Raw genomic sequence first — 23312 nt, forward strand, 5'->3', positions numbered from 1 at the left:
TTTTTCAGGCTTGAAAGTGGGCCCTGGGTTAGGAAAGTTTGGAAACCACTGATCTGCAGCAACAAGTGTGTCTCGTGTTACCCTTCATGCCTCATGTATTAATAGTGTTGTATAAAAGATTACATTTATTGGAGTTTGTGAATAGAACAGTGGTTCTCGAACCCCTTAGACCAGTGTTTCTCAACCCTGGTCCTGGAGGACCCCTGCCCTGCATGTTTTTTTTATGTTCTGACTCCAGCACACCTGATTCAAATGATCAGCTCGTCATAGAGCTCTGCTCTAGCCTGATAACGAGCCATTCATTTAAATCAGGTGTGTTGGAGTGGGGAAACATCTAAAACATGCAGGGCAGGGGGGCCCCAGGACCAGGATTGGGAAACACTGACCATGGACTCCTTTCAGGTGAGACATCTTTCCAAGGATCCTCTTGTTATCGTAATATTGATTAGCATAATATTAGTACCATGTAAGAATAGATAATTAGGCTACTTTTTTTTTCATTATTTAATTACTAGTTACCTAATTACTCCACATCCACATTTTATGAGCCTTTTTTTTCTCAGAAGGTTAGAGCTTAGAACTTAGTTGTGCATTAACAACAAACAGTTTCCCACTATCCCACCAATTGGCAGAGCTGTGTAACTTTTAACATGGCTGCCTCCTTCGGTTTCACTGAAACACATTTTCAAGGCATCAATTTCATGTAGTTTCACGACCAACCTCCATTAATTTGAAACCAAAACTGCAGAAGATGAATCCTGAATATATAAAGATACAGTACACGCCAATTAGTAGATTTGATCTCCTCTGGGTTTTGCCCTAGAGGTAGCTTTATTCCAATGTTGCAACATCCCAGAATGCATTGCACGTGAAGGTCTCTCTTAGAAAAAAAGTCAGAATTGTATATAACTACCCCATATGATATTTTCCCCCAAATATCAGATTTTTTTTTTCTGTTACTTAAACTTAATATGAGCCTGAAAGGGTTAATCTAAACTTAATCAGGTGGGGTATTGGGAAAAAAAAGAGATCATTTTATTGGTGCAAGAGATCCATGTTTGTTGATGTGCTTTTAAGTGATACAGCACACCTTTACAGTCATTTTTAAAAGGAAAAAAACTTTTTTAGATAATAATCCAGTGAGGAGATCGGTGAACTGAAAGTCTGTCCAGCCTGTCTCTCTCAGCACAGACCCAGTTAAGGACCTCTCGTTCACTACTCTTTTCAAGTGTTCATTCTACATCTCATTATATTTATATTTAAACACTAGCAGCCTGCTCTGCCTCTCTACTATTATTACATATTTCCCTCTGTCAGCACTGTGTTTTATTTGACAAACATCACCTTTCAACTTAACAAGCTATTTGCAAATTTCTTAAATTCAACCAACATGTTCAAATTAATGTTTTATTCAATTTCTCATTTTAAAACCAGTAGATATGTTAATTAAAATTTGGTGATATATTTATATATCTCTTACAGTCCTACTTGTTATATTTTGAATGTTTATGTATAAAATTTATTGTTCTACTGGCTCTGATGATTGCTGCTGTAACACCACAATTTCCCAGTTTAGGATCAATAAAGTGACTTTATTCTGTTCTATATTCTGAGTCTAACAAATTAAAAACTTTGCAGTTTTTTTTTTTTTTTTTTTTTTGTTTCTTTTCTTTTTTTTTGACACAGCTTGCGTAACACTTCTTTGTATCACCAATATTCTCTGTGTAATGCACTTTTTCAACTTAGCTGATCAACAAGGACAGCACTGCAGCATTGCATTGTGGGAACATCGAGGCTAAATTATCCAACTAAGGTAAGAAATTCAGGTGTTACACAAGTTCAGAGAGTAAAATGTTGCTTTGTTGATTCCAGCTTGTTTGATTAGTTTAAAGAGGGAGACTATCTTCCTATATTATATTTAGTCAAATTGTTCATATTGACTGAAACTGGGCTGAGATGTTTTGAGTTGCCTTATATTGAAACTAGACTGAAACAACAAAAAAATGACTGAAACTAGAATATTTTCATCTTGGACTGAGAGAAGGAGTACATCTAATGGAGATGCTTAAACTAAGACTGGTTGTCATGTCATGGAGTAAGATTAAATAAAGTATATGAGTACTCATCAACTCGGGGCTTTCATCCTGTGAGGATTTTAACCAAATAAATTCCTTCAGAGTTTCTTTGATGACCTTGTTTTTGTTTTGTTTTGTTTTTAAATAAAATATTCAAGTCACAGTTAACACTCCAAACACAAGCTGGTGTGAGACCAGACAACATTTTTTTCACAGCAGGAAACTGATATATGTCTTAAATTGAATAACTTAGACATCAGCTTAGCTCTTGAAATAATGATGTTGATTTTGAAGTTTCACAGTGACACAGGCAGAGGGCGCTAGAGAGCTCAGAATGTGTCCTGCAGTTCAGTGCAGACATATACTCATTTGTGTTGTGTGTCAAGTATAGAGTTTTTGACAAAATGTGATGTCTCAAGGCAAAAGCTGACAGCTATCATTTTTCCCAGTGATTGGAAGCTCACAGCATTTATGTAGAATACACCACCTTCAGAAACCACAACCTTGATCATCTTTTCAAAACAACTTTTATTTATTTCTAATCTGTTTGCTGACCCAGCCTTTTACCTCAGCATATGAACTATAAACAGGAGCAACCCTGAGCACATAAGATCTTGAAATGTAGAAACACATCCTCAAACAACAAAGCACTGACAAGAACACAACAAACAAAATGTGCAAAGAAAAAGTGAGAGCTGGATGAAATCCTGCTCTTGGTGTACTGAGGCTGCCTTTCAACCAGACCATCCCAGCCCCGATAGTTCATTCATAATTTAAAGTGTCATTCCTCTCCTCTCATAGCTTGTACTTCTTACCTTGACCAGCTTGTACCTCTGTCTCTTGGCACATGAAGTGATTTATGGTCAACCGCAGAGCTGAGCGCCTGCAGCCAACTGAGATCCTGTGTTTTGCTTGTGGGCACTTCTGAAAGGCTCATCTTGCAGAGATAACCCCGACCTTAGAGGTGGTCTGTTTACGTTTTAAGGTTGTAGGAATAGACTCGCAGCCACCAGAAGCAGCAGAACAGTCAGGTTTGGGGCACTCGGTGGGTTTGCTCCACCATCTGTGCCTGCCTCGAGTAAAGGCGTTGAGCTTCCAGGTGAACTGTCTCCAGTTAAGTCAGTCATAGAGGCATCTTTAGATGTAGAAGCCGCATTAGAAGGAGCTGCAGTCCCTCTGGTTTCCTTTATTGTGCCAATGATAGATGCCCCGTCTTTTGGGGACTGCAGGTCTGACACTTCCTTGTCTGCAGTCTTGTACCATTGGCACTGGAAGTCCTTCTTCCAGAGCTCAGCTGGGTCTGGTTCAGCAGGCTTAGTGTCTGTGTCCGGTTGATCTGTTGCTTTTGCTGCATCAGCCTGATGGAAAAATAATGTTCAGAAAAACATGAAATGATTCCCACATACTGTGTCACAGAAGTGCAGAACACGTGGCTCATATTCAACAGTATCTCTGCTGCTGCTCAGCTACTGTTTTCCTTTCTGCTCTCACATAAAAGATCCCCATGCAATTGAGCCCCCCCTTCTCTCATGACTCATAAACGCATTGCTTTGTTTCTGGCTGTTTACACAGAACAACAAAAGTAGTTCCATGTGAAAGTGTATTTGTATGTACTCGGGGCTCGTGCAACTCCAGAGAAGCAGAAAAAAGTGAAGTTGATCAGGCAATCAATCTGAAACGCACTGCAAAATCATCCAAAATAAAACTTAAAGACTGAAAATCAGACTGTCTCCAATGACAACAAGCCTTGTTTTTCCAATGGGGGAGATGCCGCCCTCACCACCACACTCCAAATATTACCACAACTTAGTTTTGCAGAACACCAGCTTGAAGTTGTCCTATCATGATCAGTCAAACGTGGCATACCAACCCTTGGAGCAGACACCTACTGACCACTGTAGCAGGGCCCATGCTCACAGGTGCTGCCAATCAGGCGCCTGAGCAGCACCTGTTTGGCAGCACCTGGGGTGCCAGAAGCTCAAAACAAGTTTATGGCTGTTTTCCAACCCCCCTACTACACTAGTAGTGCCTACTATATTGGCTGAAATTCATCTTCTAGTGTCTGACTTTATACAAAGATAGAAATCTAGTTTCACATTGTTGTCTTTTCTTAGACCAGAGGTCACCAACCTTTTTGAGCCCAAGATCCCTTTACCCAACTAGCTTGAAAGCAAGATCTACCTATTGAAGGCTTGAGGAAAAATGAAAAACACATTATGTATTTCCAGCTTTAATGAGCCTGGATGTATGAATAATACTGGAGTCCCTCATATTTAGGTGTTCTAAGCTGTTTTGTTTACCTGTTAAAACTCTTTGGATCTGACAACTTTACCTTTTATATCATGAGAAAATGTAACTTAAACATCTGTTTAATAAATTCTCAATCAGTGCCATTTAGTTACCTGATGTTACCATCTGTTACATGTCAAAGCAGCATCACTTCAAAACATATAAAAGACACGTGTTAGTGAGATGGCTGTGACTGAATATATCTGTGAGGGCCTTGAAGTCTGGCTCATAGCTACAAACAGCCAGTCAGAGACAGTCAGTAGGGTGGCTGACAATAAGATGACTTTTGTTCTTTGATTTGTCTGCCTGTGACTGTGTGTCTATCAAATTAATATGGAGATTAATTGAGTAATAAGGATTGTTGCACACAGCATTTCATAAAATATGTTCTTGCCATTACTGCTTTAAATGTCCCTTTTGTAGTAATTCAAAGGTTTATCTGATCAATTTAGTCTTGAAAGCTCTGCTTTGAAATAATAGACTGGCTGACGCACATTATGTATAAAACAGTTTTATACTAAAACCACAAACTGGGTTTGAATATCTATACAATTATAGTTATTCATAGTTCTTAAAGTGGAGAGTAAAGTTAAATAAGATAAACGGTGACAACTTGTAAGTGTGCACATCCTGCCCCCATTGAGCCACCCCAGTCTGAAAGTCTGGACACACCCCTGCACAGAGACACTCAGTAACAGTGTGATATAAGAGCTGACAGACTTTCAGGTTTGATCACCAAACGCTGGAGGAAAACTCCTCTGTTGTTCTTTAAACAATGAGAGGAAAGATAGAGCACGAGGATTAACAATCAGCTGATGAGAAATACACACGAATGCCGGAGCGCAGCACTCTTCATTACAGTATCCACAAACTGATTAAGAAAAAGGTTACATCAAATATAACTTGCACAGAGTGACAGAGGGAACTTCTGCTTCTGAATATTATGAATCTGGACAAAGTGTAGAATTGAAGTTTTCTTCAGGACTCTCTGGATACTTGAGATATGATGTGAATCATTACAGCATAGAAAACAGAGAGGTGGATGATAGCGCATCTGTAAACACTGGTAAATGATCATAGGAAGCACAGATCCAATTTCCTCAAGCAACTTTTACAGCCATGGTCCGCATTTGTCTATAATGTGTGAGCAATGGGGCGGAGCTCCCAAATGTATGATGAGCAGTGATTCATTTTTCTATTATTTCCAAGATCTACCAGGGAAGCTTCAAAGATCGATCAGTGGATCGCGATCAACTGGTTGGCGACCTCTGTCTTAGACCAAGGACAAGACAAGACAAGTTCCTTTTTCTGTACTGAGTTCAACAATCTCGTGATATTGCCACCCACATCCCTTATTTTGCTGCCTTCTTGAAATAATCATTTTTCAAGTTTTTTTTTCTTTGAAAATACATAAAAAACTGAACCTTGTGTCATAAGTAGTTGATTTAAAATGACTTAAAATGTGAAAGTGACTATTTGACTCTTAAGTTACTTGAACCTGTCAGTATCCACAAATCTGATGTGGAGGGAGTCACTCTTCACCTCCTGTGTAGGGATGTGTATTTTAAGATTTTACTGATACCAGTGCCCTTATCGGTTCTTCCTGGAGTAGCTCTGATTTTTGAAGCAAATCGGCCATATTAGAAGTGGGGTGGGGTTTGAGTCTCCACATGAACAGCTATAGGCTGCCCATCATTCATTTGAGCTGAGCTGTGCCTACTGATTGGGCAAACTTGGAATCTTAATATCCTCTAAACCGCCAAGTTAGAAAACGATTCACCACCCTGTACAGTGTGTGCTGATAGGAACATTAACAATTCATACAGGATGTGTTTTTTGAACTAGGCTGTAAATATGTTTACTTTTGCTTTTTTTTTTTTTTTTTTTTGACATTATGTGTGTGTGACTTCTGGTACTTCTGGAGCCAGCCTCAAGCAAACTCTCAAGCAACAGCAGATTATAGCACTTCAGCATTATCTCATGTTTTTATACCGGAGGTTGCTGTTTGACCTTGTGTTGTTAGTGTCCTTTTTGATAAAGTGAAACCAAGCTATCTATCGCTTTGATCTTTCCGCCATTATCTTAGTGTGATTGATGCGAAGCCCGTCGACGTAAGGTCTAGCTGCTCCAGCGTAGTGCTAGGAATCAACAAGGGGATCATAAAGCACAAAAGCCAATGATGTCAATGGATCGAACCATTTGACTCTTAACAGGAACTGGTTGTAGATACCCATTCCTACTCCTGTGCATCCTCATCATTCAGGTCCTCATCTAGGATGAGTGACCGTCCATGTGGCGAGCAAAGCCTCTTTCAGCTCAGGTGGCTCGCAAAGTTTGGCATGAGGCCTAAGATCCTACAAGCTTTCCACGGAGGCACAGCTGACAACTTCCCAACTAAATGAAACCCCACCTGGTATGGGAACTTCTCTTGAACTACTCTGCAGAGGTTTTCAAGCTGTCAAAAGAGATGGTACCAAAGAGTCTGAGTTTCTCTCCAGACTAAAAAACTTACAGTGGAGGGTTTGTTGCCAAAGCTCACAGTATCTCCAGAGATCCCATGCCATGTCAACCCTTGGACTGTCCCAGATGCTGCCATCTGGCAAAGCCCTCGCTATCAGGTTTAGGAACTTTGAACTCTGCAGCCCTGTTGTCTGTATCACTCACCTATTAGCAATATTAGATGGAACTAATTATACACTGACTATAGATTGAATACAGAAGGGACAACATGGCTCCTGATTTTACCATTGTACGATTTATAGCCAAAATGGCCCTGCCAATGTGCAGCTGTGACAGACTCAGAGAGAATCTGAGTGGAGCCAGGTGACAAAAATAATTCTTTCTTTTCTTTTAAGGGGCTTATCTCTTCTTGACACTCCCTCCGGACATATTTTACAATCCCTTAAAAAAAAATACACAAGATCGGCAGCTGTCAATCATTGTTAAAAGTGATGTAAAACCCTGATTTTTAACCTCTTATTACTAATGAAAACAAAACTTCAGAAAAAAAGAGAACTTGAACACAAGGCCACCAAAAAAATATCTTCAAGTCACAACCAAAGACTGCAAAAAAAAAAAAAAAAAAAAAAAATCACCTTGCTCAGCTCAAAGTGAGGTCACCACAAAAACTGCTCCCCCTGGTGGCTAGCTGCAGTATAGGTCAGAAACTCCGCCTCCCCTGTCATTCCAGATGAGCTGTGGTCAAACTTTAAAAAATTAATACACCATGAAGAAATATTTCTCATGTCCGATTGTTGTGGTGATTTTGAAGATATCATTTGGCTGCCTTGTATTCAACTCCTCTTTTTCCTGAAGAGTTTTATTTTCAGTAGTTATAAGAGGTTAAAAATGCAGTTTTACATCACGTTTAATGATGATTGACAGCTGCCTTTCTTGTGTATTTTTTTCGGTGACTGTAAAATATGTCGGGAGGTAGTCAAGAAGTTATAAGACTTGGGGGGAAGAGTTTTTGACCTGTACTGCAGCCAGCCACCAGGCAACTTCTTTTTTTGGTGACCTCACTTTAAGCCTGGCTAAATGACATCCATTTCTTTTTTTTTTATTTTACAAAAAAAAAAAAAAATGTAACCATTTTACACACTCACTTTTTCTGTCGTCTTCTCCACCACTTCCGATGGTGGTGGCAGGTGGAGGTATGCAGAGCTCCCTGGATTTTGTCGGACACATCGGCCTTTCCCCTGGCACAGGGAGGCTGAGCAGAGTGCAGTCGCTGTGGTTACATTGAGGGAGTAGGGTCCCAGGACCTTACTAATGAAGTCTGCCAGGTCCTGACACTCTCTCTGCCAAACAGACACAGACATTCAAGTAAAACAGAGGAATGCATGTGCTCATGGAATGTAATATTCAATCTTCTGGGATCCACTTTAAGGTAAAAATCCTCATCTCTAACAATCAGTGGCTGAATAAGCTTTCAGACATCATGCACTTTCCGTGTATAGTTATGTACCTCTGTCTTCGTCTCACTTCTCTCCCAGATGACAACCCCTGCTGTTCCCATGGCAGCACTCTCTCCTATGGTGCTCACCAGGTCTGCCTGAAGGAAGAAAGATGTCAAAAGAAGCTATAAAAAAGTCGGGACACAGCCTGATCTTTTTTTAGCTCATGGTGTTCTACTCCTTATGATAGCATACAAATGCTTTACCCCCAGGTGCTGGAAAATAACACACCTCACCCTCTGAAATTGTTAGTTTGCAAATAAAATTATACAAAACATAAGAACCAGAAAGTTATCTGAGCCAAGCTTTGACATTAACCTATTTTTGTCCTTTTTCCCGCCTGGTCAGCTTTAGCATTGATCCATCCTGCTGTTATAAAAAGAATAAGGTGTTGATCTCTCACCTGTGACAGGAAAGTGTTTGTTGAGGCATACACACTTTTCACCAGTGGAAATACAGGAATTTCAAACTCTGCCCGAGTCAGAGAAGACACTCTTAGTGCTTCTCTGATTTCACTGGACAAAGACAGCCTTCCTCCGTATGTTCCACCCTGGGGGACAGATTTTTTGATGTTCAGACCGATTACAGCAGTGTCATTTATTTTTAGATGCAGAGAAAAAATCAGTCAGGCTGAAAGTAAAGTGCAAACACAATAACAAAGTAGGTGTGTTAGTTTCAAACTACACACCTGCATCTTCTCCAGGGTGAGGAGAGGGAAGAGGGCCGAGCATCGTTTCCACAGCCACAGAAGCTCATTGTTAAGGGCCTTCTCTGCGGCAGGGCACTGGCCGGTGTAATTGGCTAACACGGTCTGGGCAGGATCGCCGTTGTAGCAGCTGGGGTATGGGGAGACACCCCATAACGCTTTGGGCCTTAATCTTCTGAGCTCCCGGAGAGTTTCCATCATTACTGACTGAGCCGCTGCCTCAAAATCCACCTGTGACAAGATCAATAGATCAGCTGTCAGTCCTCAGGAGCAGCATTTCAAGATGGTGCACAAACGCCACCGGGCTGATTCTCCTGTGAAAACAGCTCTACAGAGTGTGAGAGTTTGAGGGGTTAGTTAACAGCTCAGCAGTCAATTTTCAACAGCTCTAACACCAAGGGTGACGCTGCAACAGTCGCACCTTATTACGTCAGTCGTATTTCAGTTAAACATGAGAAGTCTTTTAGGGACTGCAAGGTTTTTTAAGAGGTTGTGAAGTGAAGAGGTCCACTGAGGTGTATGTCACTTTTTTAACTTAGACAGCTGCTCTCATAGACCCTATGAACAGGCGAGCGTGACGTGTTTCCTGTTAAATGTCAGCATTGATGTAAACTTCTGGTTACTGTAGTGTGCTGTGCTACTGTGTGATACCATTTTGTATCATTTTTTTGTTTTTATAGCATTTTTTTTCATATTTCTGTTTCTATTTATACCCTACTGCTCCAGACATGATGTACATGTTCCTGCACATGTAAATGTAGGTGAGTGTCCTTTCAAAGATGGGAGGACAGCTCTTCCAGACTCCACTGCTGTGAAGTATAGAAGATCTATCTCACGTGTTGAATGTAACAAAGGAATCTCTTATTAAATAGTAATAAACATTTGTCTATGCGTTCAGTGATAAAGTAGAAATTCTTTAAAAAAGCAAAAGTTTTTGCAATGTGTGCTGACGTCTAGCATATCAATGCAGTTTGGTATTTACATTAGCATCAAGTTAGCGCTAGGTTTTAATATTGTTTTTGGTACATTCTGAGATGTTGAATGTATGGAATAGGAATCTCCTGCAAGAGGGTAATGTATTAGTGGGCTCTTCTAGAGATCTCATTTGTAGCCCTGCTCTTACCTGAAATTTAAAAGTAGAGTCTGCAGGATTTGCTAAAAATAGAATGTCATCTTTTACTGGAATAATCCTGCTCAATTGTCTCCTACAGGCCTCCATACATGTGTGTCAGTGCCTGTGTCTGCCTCAAACCCCTCCTCTGCTGTTTCTATGTTGATGTTTTGGTTGTTCTGGGATGTTTCCGGGCAGAGAGTAAGCATGGTTACATCAGCCAATCACAGAGTGCCCAGTGCATGAGTGACTTTATGTGTTGGTAATAGTCTAAGCGCTCTGTATAGTGGACATATCACGGAGGAAGTAAGAACCAAAGTGAAATAAAACTCCAAACAGATAAAGCTTTTTACTAAACAAGGATCAAGCTTGGCTCCACTTTCACTTGCTTTCAGGAACTAGGAGAGCAGCACAGGATGAAAAGTGACATGAGTTAGCTTTCTGCTAACCAGGTATGTATCAAATACCAGTGATTAGTTTGTGCTAACATGCTAAGTCAGGTGCACAGCTCTGGAGTCTCTCCCACAAAGAAACACAATGCTACAGGTGGTTTCTGGGCTAGTGAGTGTGTTCGGTCGGAGGCTGTAGGTGTGTGCTGCTGCTGGCACTGAACCAAAGAGGAGCAGCCCAGTTTCAATGTTGGTTTTACTAACAAATCTCGAAAATTCTTGCAGACCCTACCTTTAAATAAAAATTCAAACACATGAAGTGAGAGGTATTAACACTGTTAAACTTACTTGAAAGTTAATTAACCTGAAGCAGGACAGAGTCATACCTGAAAACACAGAAGCAAGTCTTCTAGCTCAGACAAGCTAGTGTTAGTGCTAGTGACAATTCTCCTTCGATCATTGACAGACACTTTATACAACACCAGGGAACACCTTATTTAATTCTTCTTTCTTCCCCCTTCTTTCTTCTATCATAACAGTCTACTGTGACTTTCTACTCTTTCTTCAGGTGACCAGAAACGCCCAAACATCCTTATGCCAATGTGAAAGTGATGCATGCTTAGAGCCCTTTGGACCTGTGAATGCAAAGGTGGGCTATTGTTGTCAAGGTCATTTGTGTGTGTGTGTGTGTGTGTGTGTGTGTGTGTGTGTGTGTGTGTGTGTGTGTGTGTGTGTGTGTGTATATATATATATTGTATTTCAATTTGTTGTATTTTCTTGTGTGCATCAGCAGAGTTTGTCTGTTCTGACTTCACTTCACGTTTTTATAAGTTTTCTCTTTTATGCAAGTGCATCTTAAAAATATTTATGGTAGAAAATCACTTTCAAATACTTTACCTTTGTGTGAAGATATCCTTACAAACAGACTGAATTCACTGTCTGATTTTTCTGCTCTCATGGCTTTCATACAGTTTTATCACTTTTTCTCTCCCTTGCCATACTCAAGCACCTCCTTTAGCTCTGATATCATCTGGTAACATTTTGGTGTTTCTAGATGAAATACTGGTGGTATAAAGCATTTGCCATGAACTTTTTCTCCAAACTGAAAAAGGAACATTTGAAACATTGTTGCCCACTCTGACCCCTGCCAACAGCTTGTTTTCCACTTCATCTCCACCCTTACTCCCCACAGCCTTCTTACTTTTCTGCAGTAGCAGTCTTCTAGTACACCTCCTTCCACTCTACCAAGCATTTCATCACCCTTGCTTTAAACTTTATTCACCTTTGACCACTTCTCCACCTCCTCTGGGGTCCAGTTAGGAAAGAAAGCCTTCAGCAGCTTCCTCGATGCCTCCAGATACATGGCCTGCTTCTCTCGGTTCCTCGACCACTGAGGGATCCACTCAGCCCAGCGCAGCACCCCTAGCCCCAGGTACCTTGGGGCAGGTAAAGCCGTGTCCAAGTCCTGTTGTGTCTTCTGGATGTGGTTGTCCAGCTTTGTGTTCTGCGGTAGACCCCCATTGATCGGCGTGTCTTTGTCGGCAAAATACGGATAATTTCCAAGTGTGTCCTCGTAAAAGATGGCCACCCTGCCCTCTCGTTCGATCCCAAAAGTCCTGAGATCAGGCCGACCCGAGCAGGAAGAGTCAGGGATGCCCCAGAAGATGATGAAAGGCTGTCCTGAGAGGAGAGGGGGGCGAGCTAACTGAGGTGGACCAGCAGAAACCATATCAGCAAAGGCAGTGATCAGGAGAAAGAGGGGCAGCAGAAACGGACGCTGGGCTTGACGACTGTTAGATGAAACAGCGGTTTGAGTCCTGAGATTGTGGGGTGTCCATTTTGGTCTTGGCTTTGGGTCTTGATGCGACCATGACTTGGTCCACGCCATTGAAGCAGCCACTTCTCTGGCTCTCACCTCTTCAGGCTCTCAGAGCCAATCATGTTCCTGAAAAACACACAGAAGTCAACCCATTGTCTCTCTGTCTCTCTGAAATGAATTGCTGCAACACCTTTGGCTTGAAATGAGAGCAAACTGTCCTGATCACATGCTTCTTAACAAGGTGTGTGTTTGTTTGGAAAGATAAATGGAGATCAGATCTTCTTTTTAACTCTACTTTTCTTTGTTCAATACAACTTTTTACCTGATACAACACGACAAGGTAAGGTATTTATCAACAGTTAGCGCCACAGTTTGAAACGTGACAACAAGCAAACTTTGTCAGTTTGTACCATAGTTTAGGAGCCGGCTGTATTTTATATGTTTTATTTAATTTGTTTTAGTTATAGAGGGAACATGTACAATATTTAACATAGATGTTGCCATTTCATGCATTCTACCAGAGTTTACTTAAAGTTTTTTACATCTGCTGTAACCTGGCAGGTCACAATTAAATCACCACACTGCTGTAAAGCACACTAACGCATTTATAACACGTTACGTTAGTGAATCCTGGTTATGTCCTACCAGAGCTAAAATAACCTCACTCTTCATTTTATTGATAGACTCTCAAGTTTAAACAGACCACTGCAGAATAACTGCTGACTGTGGGTTGGAAACAGCATTAGCACAAACAGATTAGCCCTTTTAGCCTTTAACTCATGTTTTAGCCTCAAGCTCGCGCTCTAGCTCTCTCCTGTTTATCTTTCTTCTGCTCTTCTGTTCTTTTTCTGTCTGACAGTTAGGCTCCAGAGTCCACCACTACTACAAAATTAATCACAGAAATTGTTTTTAGCAGAGAAAAACACAGATCTCTCTTCTCTCTAAACGTTGTCAGCTGGCGTGATGTTGTCATAGAAACTTAGTTGTGTTGTAAATCAATCAGGTCCTGTCTTACCCAATCAAGAAACTAAGAAGTAGCATTTAGGAATTTAAAGAAAACAACTTAGAGAATATCAACTTCAAAATATGTTACTATTTTGGCGCTGATGATCTTGTTTAAAGTTGTGGATCAAGCAGATATTTAGAAGAGAGACTTTTTCAAGATCACTTGGATACTCCTCACAGCCCCTTTAAGAAGTTTTTAAATACATAATTAGCAACAATAAATAAAATGCAAAGGGTTAGGTTCATATTAAGTAAATATAACCTGTATTCTATAGCCAAAATGAACATACTTGAGTTACCATCTTCGGTCACTATAACTCAGTATCTACTGCTTCCTGCTGACTGTGGCTGCAGTATGTTAAGATGGATTAAAAATGTTAGGCAGCTGCTGTGATAAAGACACTGTGCTCAGATGATTTTGTCATATAATTTAGATATTGATTGCAACAGTAAACTGGCTGCATTTAGATGTGAAGAAAAGAAAAGGACTGACCATATCTGCTGCATATTTGTGATAAAGTTAGATTATCAAACCCACAGTTTCTATCTCTCTTTCTTTCTTTCTTTAACTGAATTTTACTGATGACAAGCAGCTTCTTGATCAGCCTGTTGGTAAAAGAGTGTTATTTACAAGACCTATCATTCATTGCCTTACAGTGAACAACAAGTTGCAATCAACAGGTCACTGAGCAAATAACTGACCATTATAATTTCAATGCACTCTAAAGAAAATCACAGTCCTCTGTGGGTCTAAATGTTTTAATCTATTTACTGCTCTCCTAAAGAAAAGTGAAGCCTTGTGTGTGGTGTAAATTAAAGAAAGGTAGAGTTTGATACAGCTGATAGAGCAACTGGACACTCATCAGGTTTAACACATGCTGCATACATTTTGATCAAAATAAAGTTAGAGAGAAAAAAAAGGTGGGAAATTGGTCTCTTCAATACATTTCATTCAAATATGCAGATGTCTTGGGACAACCAAAACTTCAGGATTAGTTAAAAGCAAGTCTGCACCAATAAGAGTTGTTAGGCTGCTGTGGTGGCATGGTTCAGATGTTTCAGATAGCAGCTGTTTGTACGTCAGCCCTTCACTAACAAAACCTTGTTATTGTCCTGATGGATTCCTACAAACTAGAGTCTTTCTTCTCTCCTCCCTCTCAGCTTTTTCTCTGTTACTGAGCTGCTCTATGTTTTGTCACTGGGGTTTCTCATTTAAAATGCTCAAAATCCTTTGTAGAGTTTTTTTTTTTGTATCATCACTACCATCCCTCTCATCCTCAGTTTTAAGTGGGTGTAGTGAAATCAGTGTCAGATATGGATTTCTCCAGGGTCTCTTGAATCATGGATGAAGCTAGTACACTGTAGTGGATATTTTATATGCTCAGTGATGTAGAATACAGCGGTGGTTACAGATTATGCACGGCGTTGAAGATTATATCGAAAAAATTACAACTGCTGGCATGTTAAACCAGTCATCACATCTTTGGAAAACAAACATTCTGCATTTGTTACCAAAACAAAGAAAATCTACTGGCACAGATTCTCATGAATTCTCATGACAGATTCTCATTGAATTAATGTGCTTAACAGAAGTAACAACCTGACAGTTTACCTTGTTACTCTATACCACAGTGGATGAAAAATAAATACCTTTAAAAACAGCATGAATTTTCTTACCTTTGTATTATTTTTCTTTGAGAAAATCTTAATTTCATTTTTTTTTCTACATGCTAAAGAAATGAGTATGCCAACATGTGATAAGACACAAAGCCAAAAGACAAAAAATATTTATAATACAATATAATATAATGTAAACCTGTTTTTCTTTATTTATTTCTTCTGGGTTTGTTTGTTTGTTTGTTTTTTTGTATTGTTTTTTTTTTAAAATCAAAATTTTAGTACGTTTGCAATATTTGAAATTGATTTTGCACTGAGTATCAGAAAAAAGAGAAAAATTTACCCTGAAGTATCCTTAAAAAGCAGCCATACCCAGGATTTGCATTAGCTTTGGTAACATGCTAGCGTGGATTTTCTAATTGCCTACAAAAAAGGCTGAAAGTATTAATGCTTCTTGTTTACCTACAAAAAAAAAAGAGCAATGATTTATTTTTTAGTAGACAGACACTTCTAGTGAGTGCTATTTTTAGCAGTTAAGTAACGCAGGATGAGATTTCATCTGTAAGAAACAAAATTAATTGAAAAAGACCAAATAATCAAAGGCTACATTCACACTGCAGTCCTTAATGTTTAATCCTGATTTCCTGCTCAAATCTGATTTTGCGTTTTGGTCATTTAAGTGAACTGTGATGTGAACAGCTCATGACTCCGAAGTGGCCCACATGCTCAGTTGAACATTAATAACGTCACACCCAGAACAGTGTTGACACAAACAAACATGGCCCCGGGTTTTCTGGCTTGTTTTCTTAAGTGTAGTTGCTTATTTGAGCTTGCTTTGCTGCCTGTACGGTCCTCACCTGTTTCTCTCCCAGCTCTCCACAACAACGAACACAAACACACACTTTAGTTTCACTTTCGCTTCTCTCTGTGCACTTCTTTCTCCACCCCTCCCCACTCCATCTCCGATTTCTTCCATGTTTGGGTTCATTGAGCATGACTTCTGCCCCAAAATGAGGTCAAAGTCACATTAAACATTCAGACTGCGGTCACATTCAAAATGATACGTGTCTGATTCAGTATTTGAAATTGGCCTGAATCTGATTCCAAAATGTCTGATTTAATGTGATTTGTGCTGTTCAGACTGCCAAAAATAAAGCAGATCTGGGTCACATTTGACACAAAAGTCAGATTCATGTTACTTTGAACTGCAGTGTGAGCATAGCCAAAGTTACTCCACACGGAGAGCGCCAAAATCAACACAACAGGAAGATGCGTATAGGCTATGTTCACCCTGCAGGCCTTTACGCTCAAATCTGATTTCTTGTTTGGTTGTTGAAATTACATTTTTTAATATGAGCTGTCTGGGACATGAACAGCTCACACTCCTGAAGTGACCCACAGGTTCAGTTGAACGATAATGACGTCACGCACTGAGCAGTGCTTACGACTGTGGTGGCAGCTGGTAGTCTCATTTGCGGTCTTACGTCAATAACAGTGTGTGGAGGCAGCCAGCAAATTTGTGAGTGGGTTGTGTAAAAAAAGTCTTTGAGCTACTGCCTGTGTTTTTGTCCTTGTCAAAGAACTTCTTCTTCTTCTATAAGGTTTGTTGGCGGTTGTCAAACCAACTTATTGGTGTATTACTGCCACCATCTGGACTGGAGGTTAGGTGCAGCGCAGAGCTTCAGAATGATGTCAAAGCAGCATAAAATGCAACCTGGGTGTTCGTAACGCTATGGCTTTTAAAAAATCTGATTAAACTTAATCTGATGAACTGAATATGTATTTGATTCAGTTCCATGTTTGAGACTGGCCAAAACTGATTTGACAATTTGACTTGTGCTGTTCACACTGTCAGGAACAAAGCAGGTATGGGTCACAATTGAGCAAAAAAGACACAGATTCAGGTCACTTTTAACTGCTGTGTGAACACAGCCTCTGAGGCTTTAATGAGAATGAGTTTAAAACAAACAACAAAAATTAATACAATAGTGCCCTCGCCCTTCTGGAAAGGCGAAACTTCCAGCTTGTTCCTGCCTTCAGGAACTTGAGAATTAACACACTAGAACAATTATTAAGGTGTACTTATCCTTTTAAACTCTGTCACTTATTTTCCAGCAGCTTCTTAACTGGTTTAGAAAAACACTGGAAGCCTGGAGAGTCATTTCGAAATGCACAGTATTCACTCAATAACAGTAATACTCTGGTTCTACTTCAACTATTTGAAAAAATAAAAATATCTTAAACTTGTAGCTTAATCGTGTAAAAAATCGAGGGTTTTAGTTTGACTTTCCTGAGTGAACTTTACATTTAATGACTATCTCTTCATTATTTTACATCAAAGTATTTGAAAAAAGCTGTTTGGAACTAACAGAGGAGATTGTTATTTTGTTAAAAATAGATTTTTCATTGGTTTATTTCATTTTTAAGTTGATTTATGCTGTGCAAACACTTGTTAGAAATCAAATAGCTTTCATACTGGGCCATTTTTGTTGCATTGTTGCTTAGCTGTTTCATCACTGCCTGTTTGCCTTGATCTCTCTTTGAGCTGATCAACAGCCTACACAATACGCAGCACATTACGGCCCTTTGTGCTCGGACACGGTTCTTCTTCTGTTGAATATTTGATGCGTCTCACATTGGGGGAAACACCTCAGTGTCAGCGGAAGACTCTGTGATGTAGCACTGGTGCTAGTCTGTCTGACACTAAAAGTGCTTTTCCACTCATCAAATTCACCCATTTACTCTACATTCATTGACTGATGGCATCATCAGTACATCATCATCAGTATGTATTAACATAGACATGCATTTACACAGCACTGACTTTGTGGGGTTTAGTTGGGCATAGGATTGCTGGGGCTGGGATTGAACTGTAAACCCTTGATTCTGGGATAACCCACTTTTCCATTGATCCATAATAATCAAACAGGATTCCATTCAGTTCATCTGCGTTAATGCAGCAACACTGTTGCTGAGATCAACCCCCCCCCCTTTTTTTTCTTATCTTTATCTTTGAAAAGGCAGCCTGTCATTACTTATTGTGGCTCATTTTTTTGTCCAATGACACCAAAATGTTAATGTCTGTGGTGTTATTACCTCCACCAAGGAAGTGATGTTTTTGGGAGACTTTGTTTGTCTGTGAACAACATAACTCAAAAACAAAGAAACGAATCTTGATGAAATTTTCAGGAAATGTTCAAAATGGAATAAGGAAGAAGTGATCAAATTTTGGAGGTGATCCGGATCACCATATGGATCCAGGATTTTTAAAAAAATATTCTTTAACATTGTGAGATAGGGCCGTTTTCACCATATGTGTATATAACTCCAGCATAAATGGTCAGATTGCTTTGCAAGACAATACAATACAAGTTCACCATCATTTCTGACAGATGCAAAAGTACAATCCAGATCCTGGCAATATTCTGGATACTAACATCTGGCAATATGAAATATGTACTGGGTCATAATCATTTTCAACACTGTCAGGAAAAAAAACACCAAATTATAGCAGACAGTCTGCTGAAAGGGAGTATAACATTAAAGTAGGACTAAAGTGTTGCGTGACAATCACAATATGCTTGGTGGATGTCTTTTCTAGTTTCTTTTCCGTGTGTCTGGAGATCCATCGCTTAGATGCAAGATCAGCTTTTAGCAGCTTGAAGCAGGTTGTTGCTAACTGGTGCTATGCCCGATGTTCCCCACAAGCTGAAAAGACGGAGGCAAGGATGATGTGCTGGTACTGCAGTACAAGCCAAGAAGACATCAACCTATCCTTCCATCCATCGAGATGAAGAATATAAGATATATCTCCAATAAGACCGATGAACTAGCCATGGTAACTCTGCCACATTCACAGACGTAACTACTGGAGCTAACAAACACCCCATTGGAAGGATTACACCTGCTGAGAGCAGACAGGATACAGGAGAGTGAGACTGAACAGACTGCTGAAAGAAGTCCAGGAGGAAGCTGACAGGAGAACGATGGCCAACCTGTCGTCTCTAATGGATATTTTTTTCTGGTTGACACTTATTGTATTACTCTATTTGTATATTCTTAGAAATTGTGTGCCATACACTTTCTTGTACCACTGCTATGACTCTGAATTTCCCTTTGGGAATAAATAAAGTATTTTCTGTCCCAGATACAGTATGTCCAGCCTGAGAGGAATTACTGTGCAGACTATATCTCCCAGAGTTCAGGTATTAGTCAAAATTTTAAACCTTGTCTTTTTGCTGGAAAACATGTGAAACAGAAAAGATACTGGAATCACCATTGTGTTTAATTTGAAGAATCGAGGGACATGTTTCCTGTGTTAAAACTGATTTTTTCTTCCTTGCTTCCTTTTTTCCCCTTCCCTTCCCGCACCGTCAGATACAAAATGAGGGAGTAGAATCAATTTACTGCAATAAAGCTCTGCTCATGTAACAGACAGGCAGTCGAGGAAATCTCCCAACAGGAAAGCAGTTGCTAATAATAGGAGTGATTAGGGACCTATTTGGCCGGCTGAAGTATATACACCTAATATAGAGTTTTGTTCCACTGTGACACTGAGGGACTCTCCATTTGTTTGTGGGCAGCACAAGATGTGAGATGATGAGAAGAGGAAGAACTATATAATGCTGTTTATTGTGGCTCAGTGTGAAGAGCTGAATGTTGAGGATAATGTGAGAGTTTTTAAAGGTGAAAATGGCTGGTTAGTAGAGGGGTGTTGTGTTGGCAGGCAGAGTTTCCCCAAGCTGCTCATATTTATGGCTTTAAGTCTTGTTTTTCTGCAGTATTCGAAGTCTAAACTTAAGTCTTGTACAGCACAGACAGCACAGAGATGAATTCCTTACCTCAGCGTGTTGCATCCAGTAAAAAGTTGACTTGAACAAAGAAAATTTGCTTTGATCTGATCTCCTTTTAATTCCAAAACAAAAACACGTTTAACTAAAAGTCATGAGACTCCTGGCCAGAAGGTGGCGAGGCATGCTAATTAAGACAGATCCTCCTCATAGCATCTTAAAGTTTCATTTTCTTTTCTCTACAAGCGCTCATGAATGTTGCCAGTTGGACTGGTGCAGTGTGAGCCCTAACATCCTCACTTTTAAAAAGTTATGGGAGTTTTAAAACTAGTTTGTGACTCAAATCCTAAAAATCTGACTGCAATGGAGAGCAAACGTGAGCAAACTTTTATTTCTCTAAATCACACTATCAGGTGCTTAACACCGGGAGCTGTCAGGCTGTCCAAGCTACAGATGCAGAGCTTCCATCTGTGAAAGTGCTGTCTGGGCCATGGCGATATTTCCTCATCAATATTCCTCATGTATGAATTTAGCAATCTTTTCCATGTAATTATTCAATAACACAGCGCCTCATGCACTGAACTGAAGTTACAGATGAGCATTAACTTCCTGGTATTCGATTTCATCCTCGGTTAAAAACAATAAAAACAATGATATGATGCGTTGACTTTTTAAATTTTGCATCAATTAGTTTTAATAGTTGGCATAATTAAAACTAATTGTTTTAGCCCTATTTTCAAGCATTGGTACCATTAGCTGAGAATCACGCAAACCAAGACTCATTCTCTGCCTCCTTACACCATATTACAGTTCATGTCTTTGCTTTGTGCTTCTCTTTTTGATTGCTTTGACTCCAAAGCCTACAGAGGGAGAGGGAAAACATTGTTCTTCAGAATAAATTAGTCTGTCCAACACATTGAAAAGCACATGTATCTCCCTAATATTGCAACTGTAGCCTTTAAATTGAGCACATTTCAATAACAAACTACCACATAATCCAAAGTTCAGTGTTTGGAGGCAGTCTGTTTTATGTACACTTTAAAAAAAAAAACGTTTTTATTTGGTCTTAAAAAAGGGCTACGGCATTCCTTCTTCACAGCTTTTTTTCCTCACTTGTCATATTTTGTTAAAAAATGTCCTTCAATTACTTGCTAGCAACAGCACATAGCTGCATGCCTCACAAGTCATTAAAAAGAGGATTTTCGCACTATTTCACACTTTGATAGATGTGTGGTATAAACTAAGAGCTGCTGGGAAAACAAACAAAACAAAACAAAGATTTCCTGTGTTTGAACAAATAGACTCTACATCATCATTAAGAGGAGAAAAGAAAACATGTAAGCATTATTTCTTGATTAAAGGCTCTGCACGCCCTCACCCGTTTTGAACAAAAGCGTCTGATTAGATCTTACGTCAGGCGTCAGGTGGGAGGAGCTTTGCTTGAAAAAGAAACGATGCCGCTAACAAACAGGATAGAGCTGTCAAACAAGTGTCATCTGTAGACACCCACGCAGTCCTGAGAGGAGGGCTAATCAGGCTCAAGTGAAAACACCTGTGTGGGTGTGTACTCAACTTTAATAAGTAACACACTGATGACTGCTGACACATGAACTGTGTGTGACTTCTCTGAGGCAGAACTTAAATACCGTATGTTAACAACATCGCTGTAATGAAAGCTATTTTAAACACATGAACATAATTAGACAGTGGCCTTTGTCCTTTGTCATTAAGCCCAGAGTTAAGCTCTAAATGCAGCTATAATGTTGAAAACTGTTACAAGAGCTCAATGAATTTCAGGGTTCAGAGAAGACATTCAGTTTTTCACTCGTTCTGAATACTGACAAGAAAATATTCAGTTAGGAACTGCTTAAAAATCTGCCCCTTCATCAATTTTAACCAACTTATTTAAAATCCTGAAAGCTATGTGGGACAACAGCTACTGTTAGCTTAAAAAATCTCACTTTCATCATTAGCCGTTCGCTGGAAAGTGGTTTCAAGTTAAAGTTTGGTACATCTGGCAAATTTTCTCTTGCCCATTGATCTCTCAACCACCCCATTTGAAAGAGCTCTTTGCAATGTGGCCAGTAAATATGTCTGTCTTTAATGGGCCATAAAGTATGCATGAATCCTTGGTGTCAAAACCTACCCTAAGATTTATTGCACTCCAATCCACACCATGACTGACTCTTAAAGTTATGGTCTATGATTTGGAAGCTTTGTACATCTTAATAATACCGTTTATAGGGCTTATGGTCCTATGGTCCAATCTACACGATGTAAAGACCAGAAAGAAGGAAAAAAATCCATTCAGTATATCTGCTGCAAAGCTGCATACTAGTTGACCAATCTGAACAGCGCATGGCATGCGCAATTCAGATTGGTCTGTGAGTCCATCCAATCCCCTGTCTCCCTCGCTTTGCACCATCATACCCATGGTCCCGTCTAGTCCTTCCCCACTACCCCTCTCACGTCAGCTAGCTGCTCAGCTACCGAAGCATCATGGAGCCAGAGAAGACCGAAACCAGGAAGCTGTCACTGTTACCCTCCACAGTGAAGGAAAGAAAACAAAAAAGTTTCAAGGAAAAGGCTGAAGCAAGGAAGTATTATAAGCGATACAGGTGCCAACAGAGACTGAATATTGGAGAAATCTGCAGAGGGATTTGGGACTGAAGACTGACGCAGAGACAGCTGAGTTTCTGTTGAACAGGTAATGACTTTGTCTACCACAGTGGGAGATGTCAGCTGAATAACTCTGGTTAGTCTGTGCCTAAACTGGCTAATGACTGAATGCTGCTGGTCAGAACGGGTCGGCTCTGTCAATAGATTTTAGCATACATTAGCCACACATCTTTAGCATTGTAAACTGGTGAAGACACGCTGAGAAAGGTAAAGCCTCGCCCACAGTTGGCTCTGCTCTGATCAGCTGGCAGTGGCAACGCCACACCTGCTTCGCCAGCTAATTCATGGTTTTGATCAACCGGTCCAATTGAAAAAGCTAACACTGTGTGTTACAAGGAAGATGACTGTCTTGTTTGTTACATTTTCTGCCGCCCGGCTTTTTGCTCTGTCGGAGGGGGCGTGTTGTTAGGAGGCAAAGAGGGGCGATACGAGCTAGGGGGCGGGATCTTGGAACCCAGAGGGAAGGGGTGAGTGAGGCTGCGTTTTTCAAATGTGTCTCATCAGCCAAACTGGGTTTCAGATCGTAGACCATAGCTTTAAGCAGATGATGATCACTGTTTCTAACATAAATATTTGACTCCATGGTATTTCATGATATAATTGAACAGAAATAGAATTAATAGAACTATGTTTCGGCTTCCCCAGGCTTTTCTGACTTTGTAAACCAAAATGTAATAAAAACACATTTAGACTGACTGATGCACTGACCTATTGATATTGATGACATAATTCATGTGTAGTTTGAGAACTGACTAGATCTGCCTTATAGATGGGGCTAAAAGATGTATCCTTATCATATCTATATCTAGGTATGAACAATTAATATAATAGTATTGCAAAATCAAGAATATCAACAGTATAGATTTTACCCGCTCG

The 23312-nt window shown here is 39.9% G+C and overlaps 1 protein-coding gene and 1 long non-coding RNA gene across 3 annotated transcripts; one reads left to right on the forward strand and one right to left on the reverse strand.

Moving 5' to 3' along the window:
• Positions 1 to 347: 347 nt before the first annotated feature.
• Positions 348 to 8085, forward strand: LOC141799643 (uncharacterized). Its single transcript, XR_012599247.1, has 3 exons — positions 348 to 402; positions 1747 to 1813; positions 8012 to 8085. It is a non-coding gene; the product is annotated as an uncharacterized LOC141799643 (long non-coding RNA).
• LOC141799642 (hyaluronidase-1) lies at positions 2649 to 21240 on the reverse strand. 2 transcript variants are annotated; one of them, XM_074681939.1, is made up of 7 exons: positions 21170 to 21240; positions 11809 to 12471; positions 9009 to 9257; positions 8724 to 8870; positions 8332 to 8418; positions 7970 to 8164; positions 2649 to 3433 (listed from the first exon to the last, which is right to left on the reverse strand). In XM_074681939.1, exons 2-7 carry the CDS (start codon positions 12412 to 12414, stop codon positions 3056 to 3058), a joined length of 1662 nt encoding a protein of 553 aa, XP_074538040.1. In that variant the 5' UTR covers positions 12415 to 12471; positions 21170 to 21240; the 3' UTR covers positions 2649 to 3055. The 2 variants fall into 2 exon arrangements, with proteins under 2 accessions (XP_074538040.1, XP_074538041.1); XM_074681940.1 differs by having other exon boundaries at positions 21136 to 21214.
• Between the last annotated feature and the right edge of the window lie 2072 nt (positions 21241 to 23312).

The sequence above is a fragment of the Halichoeres trimaculatus genome, unplaced genomic scaffold, assembly GCF_033239565.1.
Source record: "Halichoeres trimaculatus isolate MK-OKI-2021-1 unplaced genomic scaffold, fHalTri1.1 fHalTri1_scaffold_11, whole genome shotgun sequence".
Classification (NCBI taxonomy): domain Eukaryota; kingdom Metazoa; phylum Chordata; class Actinopteri; order Labriformes; family Labridae; genus Halichoeres; species Halichoeres trimaculatus.

Coding starts and splice junctions, on each gene's coding strand:
- LOC141799642 (XM_074681939.1), bottom strand. CDS start 12,414: ATGGCGTGGACCAAGTCATGGTCGCATCAAGACCCAAAGCCAAGACCA. Junction 8,871..9,008: donor TCACCCTGGAGAAGATGCAG/GTGTGTAGTTTG, acceptor TCTGTCCCCCAG/GGTGGAACATACGGAGGAAG. Junction 3,434..7,969: donor TGGAGAAGACGACAGAAAAA/GTGAGTGTGTAA, acceptor TTTTTCCATCAG/GCTGATGCAGCAAAAGCAAC.